Source organism: Esox lucius, chromosome 14 (assembly GCF_011004845.1).
Source record: "Esox lucius isolate fEsoLuc1 chromosome 14, fEsoLuc1.pri, whole genome shotgun sequence".
Lineage (NCBI taxonomy): Eukaryota > Metazoa > Chordata > Actinopteri > Esociformes > Esocidae > Esox > Esox lucius.
In genome coordinates, this window is record NC_047582.1 from 20926171 (window position 1) to 20947079 (window position 20909).

The 20909-nt window shown below is 43.8% G+C and overlaps 1 protein-coding gene across 3 annotated transcripts; it reads left to right on the forward strand.

Annotated features, from left to right (window-relative positions):
• The first annotated feature begins 1046 nt into the window (after window positions 1-1046).
• On the forward strand, window positions 1047-20741 carry specc1lb (sperm antigen with calponin homology and coiled-coil domains 1-like b). 3 transcript variants are annotated; one of them, XM_010877463.4, is made up of 15 exons: window positions 1047-1398; window positions 6129-6324; window positions 6423-6567; window positions 6656-8334; window positions 8444-8651; window positions 8979-9052; window positions 9249-9424; window positions 9512-9797; window positions 11570-11645; window positions 12333-12422; window positions 12596-12749; window positions 14429-14531; window positions 17592-17708; window positions 17930-17989; window positions 19136-20741. In XM_010877463.4, exons 2-15 carry the CDS (start codon window positions 6166-6168, stop codon window positions 19223-19225), a joined length of 3417 nt encoding a protein of 1138 aa, XP_010875765.2. In that variant the 5' UTR covers window positions 1047-1398; window positions 6129-6165; the 3' UTR covers window positions 19226-20741. The 3 variants fall into 3 exon arrangements, with proteins under 3 accessions (XP_010875765.2, XP_010875766.2, XP_010875763.2); XM_010877464.3 differs by lacking the exon at window positions 1047-1398 and adding an exon at window positions 3571-3610; XM_010877461.5 differs by lacking the exon at window positions 1047-1398 and adding an exon at window positions 5495-5656.
• The last annotated feature ends 168 nt before the right edge of the window (window positions 20742-20909 follow it).

The window sequence follows — 20909 nt, forward strand, 5'->3', positions numbered from 1 at the left end:
CTGAATTTTAGCCGGGTTTGTACAGATGGGAGACTGGATGCTGCTGGAAGTTGTACATAAGCCAATATGAGGCATTATTCCCTTTGGTCTAAACATCAAATCCCCAAGGAAGTGAAGGAGACATTTCCCTTCTCTGGGTGCTGTCTTTTGGATAGGATGTGAAACGGGAGTCCAAACTCTGTGCTCACCTAAAGATCCAATGGCACTGACATCATCATGACCATCTAATCTTCCCCTGCTTCAAATGGCCTCACCCAACTCAAAAATCCAGTTATATATGTACATTGCCATCAGCTGAAACATTTTAAATCTTTATTTTGGTGCTCATGTCAGTGTCCCTGCGTTCAGTTAGTTAAACACAACGGTAACATTTCATTAAATGGAAATTAGAAAAGCAGATGGTAGAAGAGGTCATGCGAGGACGTGACAGAGCTAAGTGACTGACGCGTAAAAAGAAAAGATAAGGTTTGAGGAACACCAGTGGTGACACGTTCTCCCGGCACCTGGTTGTTCTGCCAGGTAGGACGCTATCCACCAGTGTGCAGCCACTGAAACAAGCACTACGAGTGGATGAGAGCGCATATGTACTCATAGGTTCCTGCATGGACTTAAAAAGTTCTAACCCACATTTTGGAAATGTCTTGCGCCGGGGCCCATCATGATGTGGTTATGCAACTAAACCCAGGCCTGAAATGTGAATAAAAGAACATTGATGGATCACAGTATTGAAGGCTTAAGAATGTTGATAGGATAGAGTCAGCTACAGCAATGCAGACAGCCTCTGTGACAGGAGAGCTAGGTGGGAGGTAGGAATTAACAAGTTGAAGTAAATATCAGTTTGATGGAATCACCTTTGACCTCTTTGAGAAATGCTGATTGTGTAATTGTCAACCTATACCAACTTAAAACGAAGCTATGGTGCTTGAAAACAAACGATTGGGCCCAATGAGCTCATGGATGACAGACTACATTATCACTCGTAATTACCATTTGGTGAAAAATGTAAGCCGCTGCACAGCCCTTTAAAATACGTCACTTTGCTTCTAGCTACCACACCCACCAAAAGGAGCAAACCAAACGTAACCAACAAAGCCTAGGGAAGTCTGTGGAACAGAATCAGTTTATCGTAACATTACCAAATAGAAGCAAGTAACAAAGCAAACAAGAGTTTCTATAAAAAGTAATGTTAAGAAACGTTTAGCAAAATAATCTGAGCCCTATTCAAGTATTACAAGAACATTGTTGAATAACGTTTTGGAAGATCAGTACAACGCAACGTAGCAAACGTTCAAACCCACTACACGCACCCGGCTGGTGTCCTCTCCAAATAGCAGAGAAACTGGGACATTGATGATGGAGCGCATGGAATTAACAACATTGGGAGATTGTAACTTCAACGTGAGTTTTCCCGAATGTTACGACTGTCTAATTATGGAGTGGTGAATGAACGAATTCCAGGTAAAATGGGTTTCCAGGTAAAAGGGGACGTTCTGATTTCGCCTGTGTGTAACATCGTTAGCCAGCTGTAGTTAGCTAGCTAGTACATGGGCGTTCTGTGGCTAACTAGCTCGCGAAGTACAGTACTGTAGCTTAATAAGTGTAGCTGCAGTTTCATCGAACAAGTACAGCGTCTCTTTGAGAAATATATACTATCGAAACGCAAAACTATGTACGATAGCGAGCTAAATAGAGAATACAACAACTAACGTTGTTTACAATAACCTTACTGTAAAGTACTGAACCTTTCTTGGCGCTATCATAAAGTAGCTGACTAACCACCGAGACTACACCGGCTACTTTGCCTTGGAGGAACTGGGTACAGTGCAGTACTAGTATATGATGTCAGTGAAGAGTAGCTGGCTAACTAGCAAGCAAGCTAATTTTCCCGTAATTGGCTTGCATTGGTTTTCCTTGGTGTGGTAGTTACACTTAGAGACTGTTACCTAGATGTTATGACAATCCTGTTTACTACAGTAGTACTGTACTTTATTCATTAGCTTGAATTTTCAGACAATACTGTAGTGTAGCTACTTAATTTCAGTTTGACCCAAATGAAATGTGTAATGTCTCTTATGAGCTAGATCACTCAGTAACCTGTCAAAGGCATGTGATGTTTGCCATTAGTTGTGTATGTGAGGTTTGTCTTGTGCTGTAGGTAATCATATAATTATTTACAGTAGCTGATACCAACCACTTATCAACAGTCAATAGTAGCAGTTGTGGTTTTTATCCATTCATTTGGCTGTTTCTTCCTGGGTTAGATTGATACTAGCAGCCTAATTAGTTTGGCATTTGTCCTCCGAAAGAAACAAAAGATTTTCATTGTTAAATGATAGCTAATTGGCCTGAATGATTAGCTATTTGATTAATTCCAAACGATTACAAAAGGTTAACTTGCTGTGGTGTTACCAAATGAGTAACTACTTTACCAATAATTGCTTAACAGTCAGTGAGAATTTAACAATAAAATGCAGAAACATTGTGAAGTAGTAGATAAAATATTCAGCATAAAAATCTGTCTGTGTATCCATGTTGCAATAAGTTGAAAAGCCTTTGAATTAGTAGCAACTAGTACTTTAAAAAAATGTCATGGTGTTAATCTCATGATTTTAAGGTGTTCCTTTCAAGGCCACTCAGCCAGCACAGCCTCTGTCTAATGAAACCAGCCCCTGTTGTACTCAAGATTCAGAGAAGAAACAACTTGCACAAGGCCACCCAAGTTTAGTAATTTTTTACTGAAATGTACACATCCAAACTGGTAATTTCTACTGCCTTGATTAGTGACTAGTCCCACATAAAACTCTCAACCATTGTTTTAGCCATTTGAATGTGACACCCGATTCCCTGTTTTGATGTTCATGACTGTAGAGCAGGACTAGGGGAGTTACAGAAGACTCCACAGAGGATTATACTGTACCAAGGTTTGGATGGGCTGACCTCCTGGGAAATGTATATATTGATCATATATGTGGATGCTGCTGTGTGAATGCCTTTAACTTCTAATGTTACTAGCTTCAAATCAATGCTTGGACAGACACACTTTGATGTGTGCAGTCAAGATATTGCTCATTTACCTGTTTATTTTATACAGCCTTTGGCTCATATTTATCAAAGGGGCAATAAAGCGAGAGCGTGACTAAACACTCACCTAAAGGATTATTAGGAACACCATACTAATACTGTGTTTGACCCCCTTTCGCCTTCAGAACTGCCTTAATTCTATGTGGCATTGATTCAACAAGGTGCTGAAAGCATTCTTTAGAAATGTTGGCCCATATTGACATGGTGCATTATCCTGCTGGAAGTAGCCATCAGAGGATGGGTACATGGTGGTCATAAAGGGATGGACATGGTCAGAAACAATGCTCAGGTAGGCCGTGGCGTTTAAACGATGCCCAATTGGCACTAAGGGGCCTAAAGTGTGCCAAGAAAACATCCCCCACACCATTACACAACCACCACTAGCCTGCACAGTGGTAACAAGGCATGATGGATCCATGTTCTCATTCTGTTTACGCCAAATTCTGACTCTACTATCTGAATGTCTCAACAGAAATCGAGACTCATCAGACCAGGCAACATTCTTCCAGTCTTCAACTGTCCAATTTTGGTGAGCTTGTGCAAATTGTAGCCTTTTTTTCCTATTTGTAGTGGAGATGAGTGGTACCCGGTGGGGTCTTCTGCTGTTGTAGCCCATCCGCCTCAAGGTTGTGCATGTTGTGGCTTCACAAATGCTTTGCTGCATACCTTGGTTGTAACGAGTGGTTATTTCAGTCCAAGTACCTCTTCTATCAGCTTGAATCAGTTGGCCCATTCTTCTCTGACCTCTACCATCAACAGGCATTTTCGCCCACAGGACTGCCGCATACTGGATGTTTTTACCTTTTCACACCATTCTTTGTAAACCCTAGAAATGGTTGTGCGTGAAAATCCCAGTAACTGAGCAGACTGTGAAATACTGCAAGTGTTCCTAATAATCCTTTAGGTGAGTGTACATTCCTCTTTTGCCATGCTCTACCGTGCCTGGAAAACCTTGATTTAATAGAATACCTGTCTGGAGGCTTGTGGTTGTGTTAAGTGTTGCAGCTGGTCTTTTTCAAAAGGTGACTGTGTTTTGAAAACATGACATTGTTACCTACTACCCATACCATGACGATGGGTATTCTTCAGGGTTAGGTCCTATGAGCAGCTGTTTTCCTCCTGTTACACACGGAGAGTCATACCCTAACAATACAGTCATCATCATCTGCTCTGCTTTTACACTTTTTTTTTTTTTTTTTTTAGATTAACAGGTTTCCCCTAACCAACTATTGTTCTCTGTTGCTGTTTGGCACTGGTGTTGTATACAACATAGGCAAACCATAGTGGAAACTGTACAATGCACTGTGCCCTCTTTTAATTATTTTTAAAATCTGGTTTGACTTAATATTTGCTTTAATTAGGTCACTAGGAAAACTCTGGTTATCTAGACTCAGTGGAGATCCAGAGACACCAGCCTAGTGTCCATTAATAGCATAGCAGAATTTTACCCAGTCTATGGTTCAAATTCAGGCTTGGTCATTAGACTCTACAGTAGCACATCTTAGGATGTCCACCATTATCTAAAATGGGATTTTAAACATCGGCAACTCATTCAAGTTGTAGGGAAAGAATGTTATAAGTAGAACAGCGTTGTGTTAATTGGGTCTAAATGAAAAATGTAAATAAAGGAAAACAAACATCTCACCTTTGAAATTTCATGGTGTGTGTTAAGGATGTCACTCAAATTGATTGTTTGATTTCAATTCGGTACCAAACAAAAAACAGTTCTGACAGGCTGCTGCGTGTCAGGTGTGTTTCTAGACATCGAGTTGTTTTGTCTGCACTTCAAACAGATCCAAGTTAAAAGACAATGTCTGGGGAGTGAATGTGTATGGGTATACCTGTCTTTGAACAAACGTTGAAAGCTGTCCTGCATGTTATTACAGGTTAGGATGGAGTTTCTTTCCCCTCAATGCTATTAGTACCACTTTTTCAGGCAAGTAATACATTTGGAACATTGAATACATACATATTGTATTATCAACTAAGTACCATGGCAATTCTCAGTCCTTTTGGAGTATTGGTCAAGTTTTTCTTATGGTAGGAACCATAAGACCATTAAATGTTCATGAAGCAGGTAATGTGATGACAAATAGCCTGATCAGTCTTTCTTCATCTTCAGACATAGTCCAACATGTCGCAGTCTACTTTCAAAGGCCTGCTACAGTACTAAATATATTTCATGAAGTGATTTTTTTCCCTCATTTTCTGGGTGCTATTCTAGGCCAGCACACACATGCCTTTTAAGGCAAAGCTCAGGCCTTGTCCAGACACTGCTGCTATGGCGGTTAGAGAACAACAGCCTCGATATGATGATAAGATAGGCAGCCAGATACATGCCTTAGACGTCCAATCACAGGGCTTGTGTGCTTTCAAAGTTGCATCCAGTGACGTGACCATGTGATCTGCGTGTGGGTCTGAGGGGGACGTAGTGCTGGCTGGCGTTTTAACATAAATAGGAGGGAATATTACTAGTCATTTACTCTCAACATCTCTGTAGATTACATCTAGCATACTGTATGAATTGATTGTACACCATGTGTTCTCCCAAGAAAACTACTGCCACAAGCCTCAGGTATGCCTAACTTGATTTTTCAAGATAATTTCTAGGTTATTTGAATGTATTTCAGACAAGTAGCAAATTAGTGCTACTTGTTGGGCTACATAATAATGTAACCCTTGTAGTCATCGACCAAGCAGTTTGTTTTTGTTCTTTAAGGTTAGTTCTGGGATATTAACTTAGGGTAAGTTTATACCCTAAATGATTGATGATCCAAAATGTATATTTTTTTTATATTTTATCATATCATAAAGTGTCGGTGTGTAAAAACACATGAATAAATCATAAATCTTTCATACATTTTAAACCAACTGAATTATAAATAAGACCTTTACAACAGTTTGAGTAAGAACTCACTGGGCTTTTTAAAATGTGTTAGTAAAAAGAAAATACAAAACTTCGAGAAACGGGAAACTCTGAAATACAGCGTGCTTTGTGTAATGTCCCTCATTTAGATAATTATTCATGTATGATTCTTTTCACACAGACTGCGCTGTAAATGTTTGAAAAACACAGACACCAGTATGAGGAAGGCGACCAGGTCAGGGGTCGGCGTATCCAAACCCACAGCAGGCAGTAAAGCCCAGATTGGGGAGAGAGTGAAGCCTGAGGGCGCCTCCTCCAACATGGGCATAGCCGGGAAGAATACAGCCAAGACCTCCACCACAGCACCACTCTCTAAGGTACGAGTGCAGAAGCATGACTACATGCTGAGGTAACCGCAGTTGCCTCGACTCGTCCAGTAGGTGGTGTGTTAACAATCATGTTTCTCTTTGGCCAGGCGAAGAGCAGTGATGACCTGCCATCAGCTACAACTGCTGGGAGCAGCACTGTTGCCAAGACCAAGAAGACTAGCTCTGCCCTGTCTTCGGCCTCTTCCACTACAGGCACCACCAATCCAGAGAGCAAGAGGAACACAAGTTCAGGTACATCAACCAATAGATCTTTGGTTTGTGATAAATTCCAAATGATATTTCCGACTGGCTCCTTGACCTTCAGTAATGTACTCCACAGGCAAGCGGGGGACCTCCTCAGCATTAAAGGAGCCTGGTCCATCCCGGGAGGGCATAAGGGAACGCTCCAGAAGTGGCATCAGCAGCAGGAAACTCTCCAGACCTTCCGAAACGGTGGCACCACCCAAGCGAGTCCGCAGCCAGACCATGACTGATACCGATACCCGTATGAGCAAGTCCAAATCAGACGGGCAGATCAGCAACAAGACCGTTCTGGAGAGCAGGGTGAAGGACCTACTAGGCCTGGCCCAGAGCAAAGACGTGGAGATCCTCCACCTGCGCACTGAGCTCAGGGGCATCCGTGTCCAGCTAGGCCTCCCAGAAGAGGAGGTGGAGGATGGGGGCAGGAGGGAGAGGGGTGAGGGAGAGGAGACGGCTGAGGCTGAGCCCCCACAGGAACAAGAGAAGGAATCTCCTACGCCGCTCATCTCTGCCGACGTGGAATCCACCCTGTTGCTTCTGCAGGACCAGAACCAAGGAATACGCGGGGAGCTGAATATGCTAAAGAGTGAGAATCGCATGCTAAAGGACCGCCTCAATGCCCTGGGTTTCTCCCTGGAACAGAGATTCGACACCCCCCCCAAGGCCCTGCGTGGCGCCTCCCTCAACCCGGAGCTTCCGCCGGCCAGCGGGGCAAGTGGTGGAGATGGCTGTTGCCCACGGGCCACTCTACTCCAGGGCGTGTCCCTAAACGGCTCTGCCTGTGACCTCCTAGACCCCCGACGAACCACCTCGCCCGAGGCGTCCGATAGCGAGTGCAGTGAGGCCTACCAGCCGATAACCTCCAGCGACGACGCCTTGGATGCCCCGTCCGGGTCTGCCTCTGCCTGCGGGTCCATCTCCGAGTCCGAGGGCGGCCCGCCGGGTCACGGTTCCCGTAGAGGCAGCAGCGGGAACACCAGTGAGGTGTCCGTGGCCTGCCTGACGGAGCGCATTCATCAGATGGAGGAGAACCAGCACTGCACGTCTGAGGAGCTCCAGGCCACGCTACAGGAGCTGGCTGACCTCCAACAGATCACCCAGGAGCTGACTACCGAGAACGAGCGTCTGGGCGAGGAGCGGGCCCTCTTGGTGGACTCCCTGTGCCAGCAAGGTGACCGGCTGGAGCTGTACGGCCGGCAGGTGGACTACTTCCGGGGCCTGCTGGACGAGCACCGCGTGGCCTACGCCTCGGCCGACGAGGACGACACGAAGAGCGGCCGTTACCTGGAGCTGGAGCGCTGCTACGCGGAGCTGACGGAGGGCGCCCGTTTCGAGAGGGAACAGCTGCTCGGCGTGCAGCAGCACCTGAGCGGCGCACTGAAGATGGCCGAGCAGGACAACGCTGAGGCCCAGGGCCTGATCTCGGCGCTGAAGGAGCGGGTGCACGCGGCAGAGAGGCAGGCCGAGATGGAGCGCCGGGAGAGGGCGGCAGCAGCCGCGGAGCTGGAGGCCCTCAGGGAGGCGGCGGGTGGGGAGCAGGCGGAGCTGGCCCGATGCAGGGCCCATCTGGAGCAGGAGAGGCAGAGGGTAGCCGAGCTCTACTCCATCCACAATGCTGGGGACAAGACGGACATCCGCCACCTCCTGGAGAGCGAGCGGAGGGACAAGGAGAGGGCAGAGGTCACGTCTGCTCAGCTGCAGGAGGAGCTGGAAGACACCCGCAACGAGGCCGCCAGGTTACAGGACGGCATCAGCAAGGTCACGCGTTGTCATAATGAGCATGCTTTCCACTCAGGCACTCCGTTCCTGGATGTCTCTGAGATGTTAGTGTGCTCATACAGCTGTGCGTCTCCTCTTTCCCCATCAGCTGGAGGAGGACTTCCGTGCGTTCCGCGACGAGGTGCAGAAACAGCTGGCGGAGCAGAAGCGGGCCCTGGCACAGCAGTCTTCGGTGTTGGAGGAGCGGGACTCTGAGGTCTCGGACATGAAGGAGACCATATTGGAGCTGGAGGATGAGGTGGAGCAGCACCGAGCTGTTAAACTCCATGACAACCTCATGATTACAGACTTGGAGAGTGAGTGGTGGAGGGGCAGCATGACACACAGCATCCTGTCATTCCCTTTGTTCTTTTGACAAAGGCCCCTTAGGGTTCTGGACAAAGTAGTTTTTAGAGAATAGAATATCAGTTGGGATGCAGTTGTCAGTAAAGGGGTGTAGGGGGGTATTAAATATGCTCATTTAATTTGTTCACAACTGATGCTGGGCTGAAACTGAATCATGTACTAATGATGGATGTAATGGGTTACCACAAGGTGGCGATGTGGGATTATTACCATCACAGCTTTGTGAGCTAGTCTCTCCTACCCATTCATCTCATTGTTCACTCTCTTTTGTTTTTCAGACACCGTCAAAAAACTACAAGACCAGAAGCATGACATGGAGCGTGAGATCAAGATCCTACATCGAAAGCTGCGGGTATGTTTTTGGAACGAGAGTAAGATAGTCCCGTGTCTCAACAGTATCTGAGCTTGAGGCTGCTGCTGTCGTGAACATCAAGATACTCTATTTCGCAAAATCCTAATAAAAGTCAGTCTGTGGCGTGTACGTCACCCTGTTCCCTGTATGTCGGCTGATCCGGACCAGGGTCCATGTCTGTGTTGTCTCCCGGCAGGAAGAGTCCATGGAATGGCGTCAGTTCCAGGCTGACCTGCAGACAGCCGTGGTCATCGCCAATGACATCAAGTCTGAGGCTCAGGAAGAGATTGGTGACCTGAGGCGCCGCCTGCTGGACACTCAGGAGAAGAACGAGAAGATGAGCAAAGAGCTAGAGGAGCTCAAGAACCGAAAGTATGCGTGAGTCATGTGGTCTCGTAGAGTGCGCCTGCATGCCCCAGTCGCAGCGTGTCAGATGGACCATCTCTTATGTGTCTGTAGGCAGGACGAGGAGAGGGGCCGGGTGTATAACTACATGAATGCCGTTGAGAGGGACCTGGCTGCCCTGAGGCAGGGCATGGGTCTCAGCCGTCGCTCCTCCACCTCCTCTGAACCCTCGCCCACCGTCAAGACCCTCATCAAGAGCTTCGACAACGCCTCCACGGCAGGCCCCGTCCCCACCTCCCCCACAGCGTCCGTACCCGCGGTTACCACCGGCGTTCCCCGCACGCCCCTCAGCCCGAGCCCTCTGAAGACCCCGCCCGCCGCCGCCGTCTCTCCCATCCAGGTAACCACCCCCAGCGGTAGGCCAGGAAACGGCAGTCTGCTGCCTCTCCCAAACCTCCCCCACACAGAGAGAACTGGCTCAATACCACACACTTGGATCAGCTCCAGGAAAATTGTACCATACTACTATTATTCCACGATGGTTAAGACAAACTGGATAGAAACTTATTTTGACTTGTGGCTACAAGCATTGAAGTGACTTATTCACTTATTCTATAATTAATGCTGAATGTGTAAATGTAAATCAAGACTTGACACATTTACACCTCATTAAATATATTACTCACAGCCTACATAACATTTGAATGTTCGTTATTGATTTGTCATAAAATCGATTTTTACATAAGTGTCTACACTATGTAGAACAGCGGTACTGTAGTATGCTATTTGAAGTCACTCATCTGTGTTCATTTGAACTTGGCTATGACCATTTTGGTGCTTGCAGATACATAAACACCTAATGATTCAATGTTTTGCGGAGGAGTTCTGTTAATTAAGTGGCCTGGAAGTACAGAAACACATCTAACAGATGTACTTTTCTGTTCTACCAGTGGCCAGGACCGTTAACAGACTGTTTCATGGGCAGCTTTAAAGGAGGACTATTGGGGGAGAAGCTCATTGTTCCTACATATCTTTAATGATGAACTTAGCTGTAAGGTGGACCAAATGTCAGATCTGTTACCTAAGGCCCTGAGTGGCAAGACCTGATGGGGAAGATCTTGAAAGCTCTGGACAAAAAATAGAGCGCACTATTTCACAGGCAATGTTTAGGTGCACTCTTCTAGAGAAACCTGCATCTAGAAATACGTGTCTGATTAAAATATCGTTTGACGGCCTTCGTAGCGCCACCACCCAAGTGGAAATCCCAATACACAGTTGGTACCCACAGGGAGCTTAATCAACCGACAGACAAGTGAAATGTAATATGGTCATTATGGAACAGTAAGCTCTGTATGTTTGGCACTCATTTCAGTGCATTTACTTTTCTGTGAATTGGTTGGTGACTGCTGTAGGCAAATGACTTCCATGAAACAAAACTCTGGTTGGCAGACAACTGATGGTCATGAAACATTAATTGACTCTGCAGAGTTTATTTTAAGAGTGCTCAATATAGCAGGCGCTAGAGAGATGCCACTTCCTCGCTTTCTGAGTCACTCACGTTTTATTGAAGATCAAATATTAATCTAGCTCCACTTTCCTCCAGGCAGGACACATGCCTGTTTGGTCAGATATATTGGCTCTAGCTGGGCTGCAGTGTACAAGAAATTATCTCATTATTCTCTGATTCTTTTACATTTGTTTATTTTTTACTGACTTTCCTGCAGTGCGTTATAAAATATGGATTATTTTTTGATTTTACATTAGTCAAATCTTTATGCATGCATACCTGCATGCTTAACAATTATGAGTCAGGGAAATATCTTATCTGCACTTACTGAATTGTTAGTAAATCCCAGAGAGGACAAACCAGCACTGTGTTTAATGTAACATAAGTCATACAACAGTTTGCACTGAAACTGCACTTTCTACAGTTTTCATTGTTCTCTTATGTAGCATCCCAAAAAACACTGCATTGATAACGTCGTTTCATTTGTGGTAGTGTTTTGTCTGTAGCTCACCTGCAATGCACCGTTCAAGCTGCCAATCAAATTTACATATAATAAAATTGAAATATAACAGCTGTCAATCAAATTGGATAATGGATTGTGTCATAACATGGCACCACCATAATGCTAGTGCATGCGTGTCTGATGGTCCTGTGTGTTGTTTCAGAGGTACGCCGCGTCAACCCCCAAACCCCTGACCTCCATGGATAAGAGGTCCAGCTACACAGACCTCAGCATACCAGGTGGGCACGGCAGTCTCCTGTCATACAGTATCACGTCTACTCCCCTGGACAACTGTTCCATGTGAGGTATTTCGAAAAGGCAGTTAAATTCAGGAGGCGGGGTAACTGTCACATCCAAGGCTGGTGAGATTGACCTCCGACTGGAGTGGCAGGTGTAATAAAGGAGAAGGTCCCCAGGCTCTGCCGTCAAACCTCCGTCACCTCCAGACCCTCCACACTTATTTCATTTTAAAATGAACTTCATCTAGCAACACCGGGCAGGCAGCCCTCTGTGGGGGAGGCCACGCGCACAAACGGCCTGGTCCCAAATGGTGTTCTCTTCCCCTAAATCAGGTGTGTACTTAATGGAGTACTGAAGGGAAAAGGGTGTCATTAGGGATGCCTCCCAGGAGTAATAAACGAGGTCTGCCGTGGCTTTAGCCCCCCTGTTCACGCGCTCTGTTAGAACCACTGTTGCTAACAGTGTTTCCACTTAGCCTTGCAGAAAACTGTGAAACACCAACTGTGAGCCTCACACTGAAAGGTTTTTATGTGTTAAAGTATTAACTTGCCCTCTGAAGTGTGCTTATTTACTGGCTGGATGGTTTTACTGTTAGGGATTATGACTCCCTTTTTTATACTATTAATGGACCCATACGGTAATTTAGGATTAGCTAGGGACTGATGTGTGTTCTCCTGTTCCAATAGCAGATCACCTGCTCCGGGCCTCGTCTGGGAGCCGCACTCCCTCTGCCCTCCAGAGGGGCCCCAACATGGACTCCTCCAAGTCCCTTTCAGGTGTGTTCATGCAACCACATGTACCTTTGTCTGAGGACGTTTCATTCATTTATGATCTAAATAAAGTAGAGAAAGAAATGGAAGTAGATTTTGATCCTGATAAATGCGTTTAGCTGCTTCGAAACCCCGAGTGTGTTCCGTTATCAGCGACCTGTGTCCTGTCGTGTCCTCAGTGTCCCGCAGGAGCAGTGAGGAGCTGAAGATGTCTGCCTCGGAGAACACGGTCTCAGCTTCCCTCATCACTTCCTCCCCCCAGCTGTCCTCCCTCTCCCCGGTGGCTTCATCACCGACCGCCTCGGTCACCCCCTCTGCTAGGGGACGCCTACGGTATGGTGTCTGTCTTATGTCTGAGCTTGGGCACTAGAGTTGGACGGTGTAGTTCCATCTTTCTCCCATCCCAAACAGACGTCCGTGTTCAAAAATAATCTTTTGTCGCTTCATATTAAATTATACTGGCGAACAGTTGGTGTGGTTGATGCCTAACAGTTCAGAAGATGTTAGGTCACATTATGTACCAAAAACTTTCTGATGGTCACATATTCACAGTCAAATTTGATGTAAGTTAACCTGTATTTTGTTCCATACACGCTCTAAGGTTATAGAAGTTGAATGTTTCAGAGGGGTTCTTGATTTTTGTCTATTGAGTCTATTTTTTGCAGCAAGTTTTCCTGTGACATCACATGGGAATTTTCCATGTTTTGTAGCCGAGAAAGATTACAGGCACCTCACACACGAAATGTTTAAAAATTATTGTACTGTCAATAACTGAAATACTGAATATGTAATCGCTCATTCATTTTCGCTTTTGTCTCAACATTGGCCATTGGCAAGGCCACTGTACATTATCAGTCAAGTCACCAGAAACAAAACTCTTTTGTGATCTGCTAATTTAACCCGGGTGTATGGTACATGATTGCTGGTTCCATGTCTTCCTTTAGTTACTGGCAGTGTTTGAATGAACAGGCAGAAACGGCACCATCTAGTAAGAACATGTTGAACAGGTTGTATAGTGGGTAATAAAATCTAATTTTAACTTTTAACTAATTTCTCTAAGCAGGGGAAAATAGTCAACACTAAGAATTGAATGACTCGTTAAGAGGTTTGGTCCAAATTGGTTGTTTGCTATAGTTTTTGAGTATTACAAATCCTGTAACTGGAAATGACTCATTTGAGTGCAATTACTCAGAAGAAATTATACTTTAAAAGGCAAAAGGTATCAAGAATTTTAATTTGATCTTTCACTAACTACAAAATGTTTAGTATGGGATTGTGGTTGTCAGTTTTGCCTTTTGACAAGAAATGACTCAGAGTTACAATATGACTCAGCCAACGGTTTTAAAAACCATCCTGTGGCTGTTTCTAAAAGTAACATAGGAAATACAGTACATATGAATGAATGCCCTAGGGGGGAAGTTATGACTGGTTATTGGATGTAGAAGCCCTGGCGTTGGGTGTCTGTCAGCTCAGCTACCCTATAGATGTGTGTGTCATTTGATGAGCAATGGGACATGTATTGTCCAGTCTAACAGACAAATGTACAGTTGAACTGGCAATGGAGTTTGACTGGAAACCCCGTTAACTGCAACCTGATCACAATATATTGAGTCATGACAACCCGCTCTGCTTTGAATGACTGAGGGACTCGGCTCACTCCTTCTATCCTCTCGGACTCCCTCATTCATGAGGCTCCCTCTCAATTCGTACCCCTTACTGACACATTTATCCACCAGCATAATATTCAATTCATCCAGGGTGCTGTGAGTATAGTTACTTAAAGACAAAAAAAACAAATATTACATGTGGTGCATAAGAATATCATTGTCACCTAAATAAAATGCAGATTTGTCTTCCACACTCAAAGGTATCCCAAACACGCGTTCAGCGTAATGATGCACTGAAAAACAAGCGTGGAGAGAAATATTAATCTAATGCTTAAGCTAAATCTTTCCAAAAAAACATCCTTGTGTCAAATCCTTCGTACTGATCATGTCCTTCTGTGTCTTTAGTGAGGAAAGAAAAGACCCCCTGTCTGCACTGGCCAGGGAGTATGGGGGATCCAAAAGGAATGCCCTGCTGAAGTGGTGCCAGAAGAAGACTGAAGGCTACCAGGTACTACAGAGCAGGGTGGAAAAGGTTGAGAGGACTGGCTGGCATCTAGCATAAGACACCCCAATTTACACCGTGTCTTCCATCCCATTTGACATAAGGCAATGTTTTGTCTAATGCTTTATGCTCTTTATCCAATAGCTGCAAACAGACATTAAATGCCTTGTTTCCTTCCTGTTCGTTTCCAGTCAGTACCTTCCTTGTCCTTTCAGGCTTTTAAGGTGTTTACCCACCAGACAGCATTAAGGACTGCTCTGTGTAGGTACCATGGTAGCAGTTCTGATTCATCCTTTCCAGGAAGTGTGCCAGACTTCACCGTCCTCTGCTAACATGTCCTCTCCTCATTGAATCTCAACACGGCTAGAGGATGTTAGCAAAAATGGGCACCGTGCACTGCTTGGTAGGGTAGAGAAAGAGGGGATTAGAGTTTCATGGCTAATATGGTTCACCGTAGTTAGTGACTAGTACCTTTGCCTGCAGCTTGTGTAGTCCTGGTAACACCAATTAGACAAGTGCTGTGATCCTGGTGAGCCAGTAAATTGGGGTCCCACAGAGCAGTGACACCTTCCCTGCGCCTCACTACAGTTTGTTCATTTTATAATGGCACCCAGAGTCTGGACCATTTCCTTCTCCACATGCCCCCTTACACTCAGCGTCTCGGCTAATTTATTTGGATCCTCTTAGACACAGTAGAGTGTTAAGACTGATACAAGCTTCACTGATCTGTGTGTGAGGAGTTAACATTTTGGAGAAGCTGGCTAGCAAACATAGCATTGCTGCTAGCTCTTTGGGCTTAAAACTGCTCCTTGGTCTAATAACACTGAATAATAACACTGCATTCTGTTTGTCTTCCCTTTGATGTTCACATTGTTTTAGTCTGCCAACCCGTTTATAGTAGATGCAGTGCAGTCCATATGTATTTGGAAACTGACACATTTTGTTGTTTTGGCTTTATACTCCAGCTCTTTTTGGTTTGAAAAGTATACAATGACAATGGGGTTAAAGTACAGACTGTCAGCTTTACTGTAAGGCAGCTTTACTGTAATTTCCATCCATATCAGATGAACCATTTAGAAATAACAGCACATTTTGTTCATTGTCCCCAATTTATGGGTACCAAAATGGATACCATTTGGACAATTGGCTTCACAGCTGTTTCTTATTAGGCAATAATTTGTTTTCTTCATCAGTACAGTCACAAGGAACCTGTCCATGCCTAGTGTTGATTCTAGGCTTTGGAGTTGGTTGCTGGTGCATGACAGGACAGACCAAAGAAATGTCTAAGTGGCAAAATAAACTGTTTGGTACATTAAGAAGAATAACAAAAGCCCTGCCTAGCTTTGCAATGGCAAATTATGTGCTAGAAGGAAGACCTCCACAGTGGATGACCAAAGAATGCTCACCATAATGAAGAAAAACCAACAAGGAACTGTCCAACAGATCAGGATCACTCTCCAGGAGGTAGGTCTGGGTGTGTCAGTCACTATCATTCGCAGAAGACTTAATCAGCTGAACTACAGATGCTGGACTACAAGGTGCAAAATACTAGTTAGCAAAAAAAACAGGATAGCATAAAAATATGAAAGATTCTACAGAGTTCTGGAAAAAGGTATTGTGGACAGATTAACATTTACCACAGTGATGGCAATAGTGTAGTGTAGTGTATAGAATAAAAAAGGTTGGTATGACATTTCCATCTGTTAAATTTAGTGGATGGGGTATTTTGGATATGTTCTGCTGGAACTGGTTCCACTGCTGGAACTGGTTCCACTGATCTAACTGCTGATTGCAATAAATTATGAAGTGTACAGAAACATTTTGTCTGCTTAGTTACAACCAAAGGCCTCAACTCATTGGACAGCAGGACAATGACCCAATACATACTGCTAAAGCAAATAAGGAGTTTTTCAGGGCCCCCAAGTGGAAACTTCTTGACTGTCAATTACCTGACCTGAATCCAGTTGAGTTTCGCTGAAGGCAAGACTGAAGACAAAAATACCCGGAAACGGCAACTAAAGATGGCTGCAGTATGGCCTGACAGAGTTCCACCAGGAAGATCATAAGCTTTTGGTGATGTCTGCGAACCATAGACTGTATAAAATATATTTACATTTGTCCAATTACTTTCAATCCACTTTTGATCTCCTAAAAAAAATGGGAGGGCTGTGCCTTCTGCATGGTGTATGAATGTAAATAGCCTCAAAGCTTACAGTCAACCCATTGTTTTTTTTTCAAATCAAATGTGTTGTAGAAATCAGATGTGAACTATGTTAAATATCCCATTTTGGATCTAGGTAACAAGTCAAATAGGGGAAATGCAGATGGACAACTATCATTGAGTCTATTTATGAATAGCCAGTATGTTGCTTGAGTTGGGCTACATGTCATAGTGCTTATTGCTAATAGCATACTTAATATGGTACAAATTGTGTTTCTGTCTATCTTGTATTGGTCTATAGACAGGTCTGTGCATTAAATGGCATCCTATTCACTATATAATGCACTACATTTGACCACGGGCCCATAGCACACATGTGGAAGAAGGTTGAAGTTTAACTCTTGCTTTTTCCAGTTTATTATTGACTTTCCATTGTAAGTACGCAATCCTTAATCTCAAACAACTCCTCCTGGACCACATTTCACAACTAGTTCTTATTCACATATTCAGGGGTTTGCTGATTTGTCAAATTAAGTGTACAAGTATTAGAAAGTATCTAATTCATGGAATGTCTTGTGGTTCCCCAAGGAGAGGATTGAGAACCACTGATCTAACCAACCTATGACATCTAACTACAGAGGAATTTCCAATCATGGGGCAAGAATTAATCAATGTCAATGGAGATAAACTTGTCCACTATGCAAACACACATGATTTAGTGGTTAAGCTTTTACAATGGAGTTCTTAACATTTCTCACTTGACTAAGGCAGTATGAAAACACACATTCCTACTACCAATTCCCTTAAAGGACCATTGTTTTTATTATTTCCTATTTTTAATAGTAGTTGGGAATGGCATGACGAAAAAAGCCCTTACTCTTCTATTGATTCTCTCCTCTTTCTAGAACATTGACATCACCAACTTTAGTAGTAGCTGGAACGACGGGCTTGCCTTCTGTGCTGTTCTCCACACCTACCTACCTGCTCACATCCCCTACCTGGAGCTGTCCAGCCAGGACAAGGTCAGATGGAGGCTCCCACTGTCAACCCACAACACTGTTATGCTGCACTTCCCTGGACACTATCTCAGCCTAATAATGGATGAAAACCCCTTTTCAATATAGATTGTTCATTGAAATAGCTTTTTAGCCCAGATATAGGCTTACTTTGTGTATGAAAAACACCCTTTAGGTGCTTGCAAATGTCTATCATCTTTAAAATATTTTCTCCCCATTTTCATCAGAAGAGGAATTTCACTCTGGCTTTCCAGGCTGCAGAAAGTGTTGGGATCAAGTCCACATTGGTAAGTGATGGAACTGAAACAAACCTAAGGCAGCTCTACATTTTTCCCTACGGAATATTTCAACACCACTGATTGTGTAGAATGAAACAAAAGGCTTTACATTGTTTTATTTTTGCTGTACATATTCCAGATCCCTCCTCCTTTATGGCTTTACTAGGAAAAACTAGGCAACAAAGATGGGACTGATATAGTTAGACCTATAGCAACAATGCACCCTAACACACTGTCTGCTTGCCAGAGCTACAAAGAGCTTGTTCATTTCCAATGAGAGCCAGCGAATCATGGTGACAGTGGGCGGAGCTACTCTCTGAGACAAAATCTCGCAGCAACAGTTGAGTTGAGAAATTTTCAACTTTATGCTTATTTTCAGCGAGCAGGCAGTGACGGAGTTCTGCAACTATCAATGGCAGGGCAGATGTTCTCTGCATCTTGAAGTCCCTTCTTTTCTACTCACTAGCTAAAAACTCACTTGCTAGCTAAAATAAATTGATGAGAAACTTGTAATTGCAGTGTCCAGTTGCCCCATTATTTATGATGCTTCTCTGGCTTCATACAGAGAATTCATTAAACAATAAATTAATTAACACAATTCATAAAACATTGATGCATGGAAGGTTTCAGGGATCAAGGGTAAGTGATACATGCATAATGTAAAACTAAGTAAATAGCTATTTGAACATTGACAAATCATTGACTTGGCATCATCGTAATACGTTTGGTAGTACTGGAGTCATGCAAATACTAAATACTTGTTAATATTTGTAGAGGTGGATGTTTTCCTTTATACTGGTTGTTGCTGGCATAAAGAAGGAAGCTACACCCCGCCTCCATGTGGGCAGTGGAGACGCTAGGTTCAGCTTAACGACAGCTCGCCAAAGACTGAGCGATTTGCGAGTTGAGCGAGCGGACAATGTGCACGTAGCATAAGTTTGTCAGGCTGTAGCCTTAAGCCTGGCCTTAAAAGATCTTCTACTCATCAATTGCAAGCAGGTTCAGCTTATGTAACAGCAGTGTCACACCAATACCAGTTGCTCTTCTAACAAGAAACAGACAGGGTTTCATCTGTAGTGATCCACTGTTTCCCCACAACACAGTCCAGAGAGATGTACTGTTAAGATCTATCTTTGTTCTCTCTGTTGCTTTCAGGACATTGGAGAAATGGTGTACACAGAGAGGCCTGACTGGCAGAGTGTGATGACCTACGTCACAGCCATCTACAAGTACTTTGAAACGTGACCCATCTTCAGACTTGAACACATTGCTGACCCACATGTACGCTGGATCTCGTGTCTAACCATAGGACAACCTTAGATCAACATCAGTCAATGCTACCCAGAAATAATTCTGGGAAATCCAAATTAAGCTTTAACCCTTAATTACTGTTAATATATTTCATGTTTACATGGCAATATTTCTCTTGGTTATTGGTTATTATTGCTAATGCTGCTTCTCAGCTTGACTGAATATCTCAGACTATGATGTGGAAAGACTGCAGTCCTGGATATTGGACAGTGTCTCAATGAGTAGGCCCCGTCTTTATTTCAACCTTCTTTGCTCCGCAACTTCCTGTATATAAGACTTTTTGATACTATCCCTATGTGAAGCCAGCCTTGTTTGCAGTAGCCTGTAATAACACCTGGATCACCTCTGACATTACACTGCAGGTAGTTGGTGTTTAGCTAAATGTGTGGATGGTTTTGAATTTTGTATACTGCTGAGAATAGGATGGCCTTTTACACTAAATGCCTTTGGGTTCGTCCATTGTGTTGGTTCCCTCAGTGACTTGACGGTAAGTGTGCCTTACCTGACCGAGGGTCTTGCTAAAGCCTGCCTATAGACATTTTCTTTTATTGTTTTAGCCCAATGCTTTGCTGTGAAATATATTCCAAAGAGTTAATGTATTTGTGGCAGATATCTTGAACATCATACTAATCAGTGCCATCACCATGTTTAACTTGTTGATTTTTGACACTTCTGACAATGAGCGTTGACCATTAGTAACATTGTAAGTAAATCACATTGAAGACTTTTTCAACATGTTTTGTCAGTCTAGCAATCTGTTGTGTCCAAACCCTGAGTGATGGTTGGTCACCACATCAAGCCTCCCATAAACAGTGAGTTCAGCTGTCCCTGTACCACGCCTGTCCATGAATGGGCTGAACAACACCGGAAACTGACCTGATAAGCTTTCAGTCTGGGCATTAGACTAAAGGCATTGTTTACAACTCCACAAATCCTCCCTAGTTTCAAAGCACAATGATGATAGGGTAGGCACTTTACCACAACAGAATGGGTTTAAACCTTCGTCAGTACCAATTTGTACCAACCTTTGAAGGTTTCAAAGCCGTTTGGTGACCTATGCAGAAAGCCCCTTCTTGCACAGGGAAATCATTTCTGCTACCACAATGTTTACAATCCTCAGTTTTAGGTAGGAATTGGTCAAATATAGATTGGCGTAATATATGAATGATGTTTCTGTTACATTAGAATAGTTCCGTTATACTAAGATTCATGTGAATAATTCGTAAACAGTGGTTCTCCAAGGTGTTATTTCCTCTAAGATGAACTACACTAATTGAAAGGGTACTATTCATTGCCAAGATTCAAGGCTAACGTGTGTCCACATTTTTCCCCAGTGAACTGGTTTGTCCCCTTTTATTTTTCTGTAATAAAGTGAAATTTAGTTCTGTTTGTAAAGTCAAGTAACATTTGATGTCTTGATGGATAAAAGGTTACCCCTCTGAAGCAATGATACAGTGGCACTGTGGTTCATAGTCTTATTATTGATGTTTAACACCAAACACTATGGGTCTTGTATTGGTTAGGAATAACAAGGAAACCATACAAATATATGCACGTGGGCAAACGATCAATATCCACTTAAAGACACATGAGTTGAAAAAATGCCCTAAACAAGAAA

What these genes read in the sequence shown, in the direction of transcription:
- specc1lb (XM_010877461.5), top strand. Translation starts at nt 5,619, where the DNA reads ATGTGTTCTCCCAAGAAAACTACTGCCACAAGCCTCAG. An exon ending in CATGATTACAGACTTGGAGA is followed by an intron (nt 8,652 to 8,978) that starts GTGAGTGGTGGA and finishes TTTGTTTTTCAG; the next exon opens with ACACCGTCAAAAAACTACAA. An exon ending in TCTGCTAGGGGACGCCTACG is followed by an intron (nt 12,750 to 14,428) that starts GTATGGTGTCTG and finishes CTGTGTCTTTAG; the next exon opens with TGAGGAAAGAAAAGACCCCC.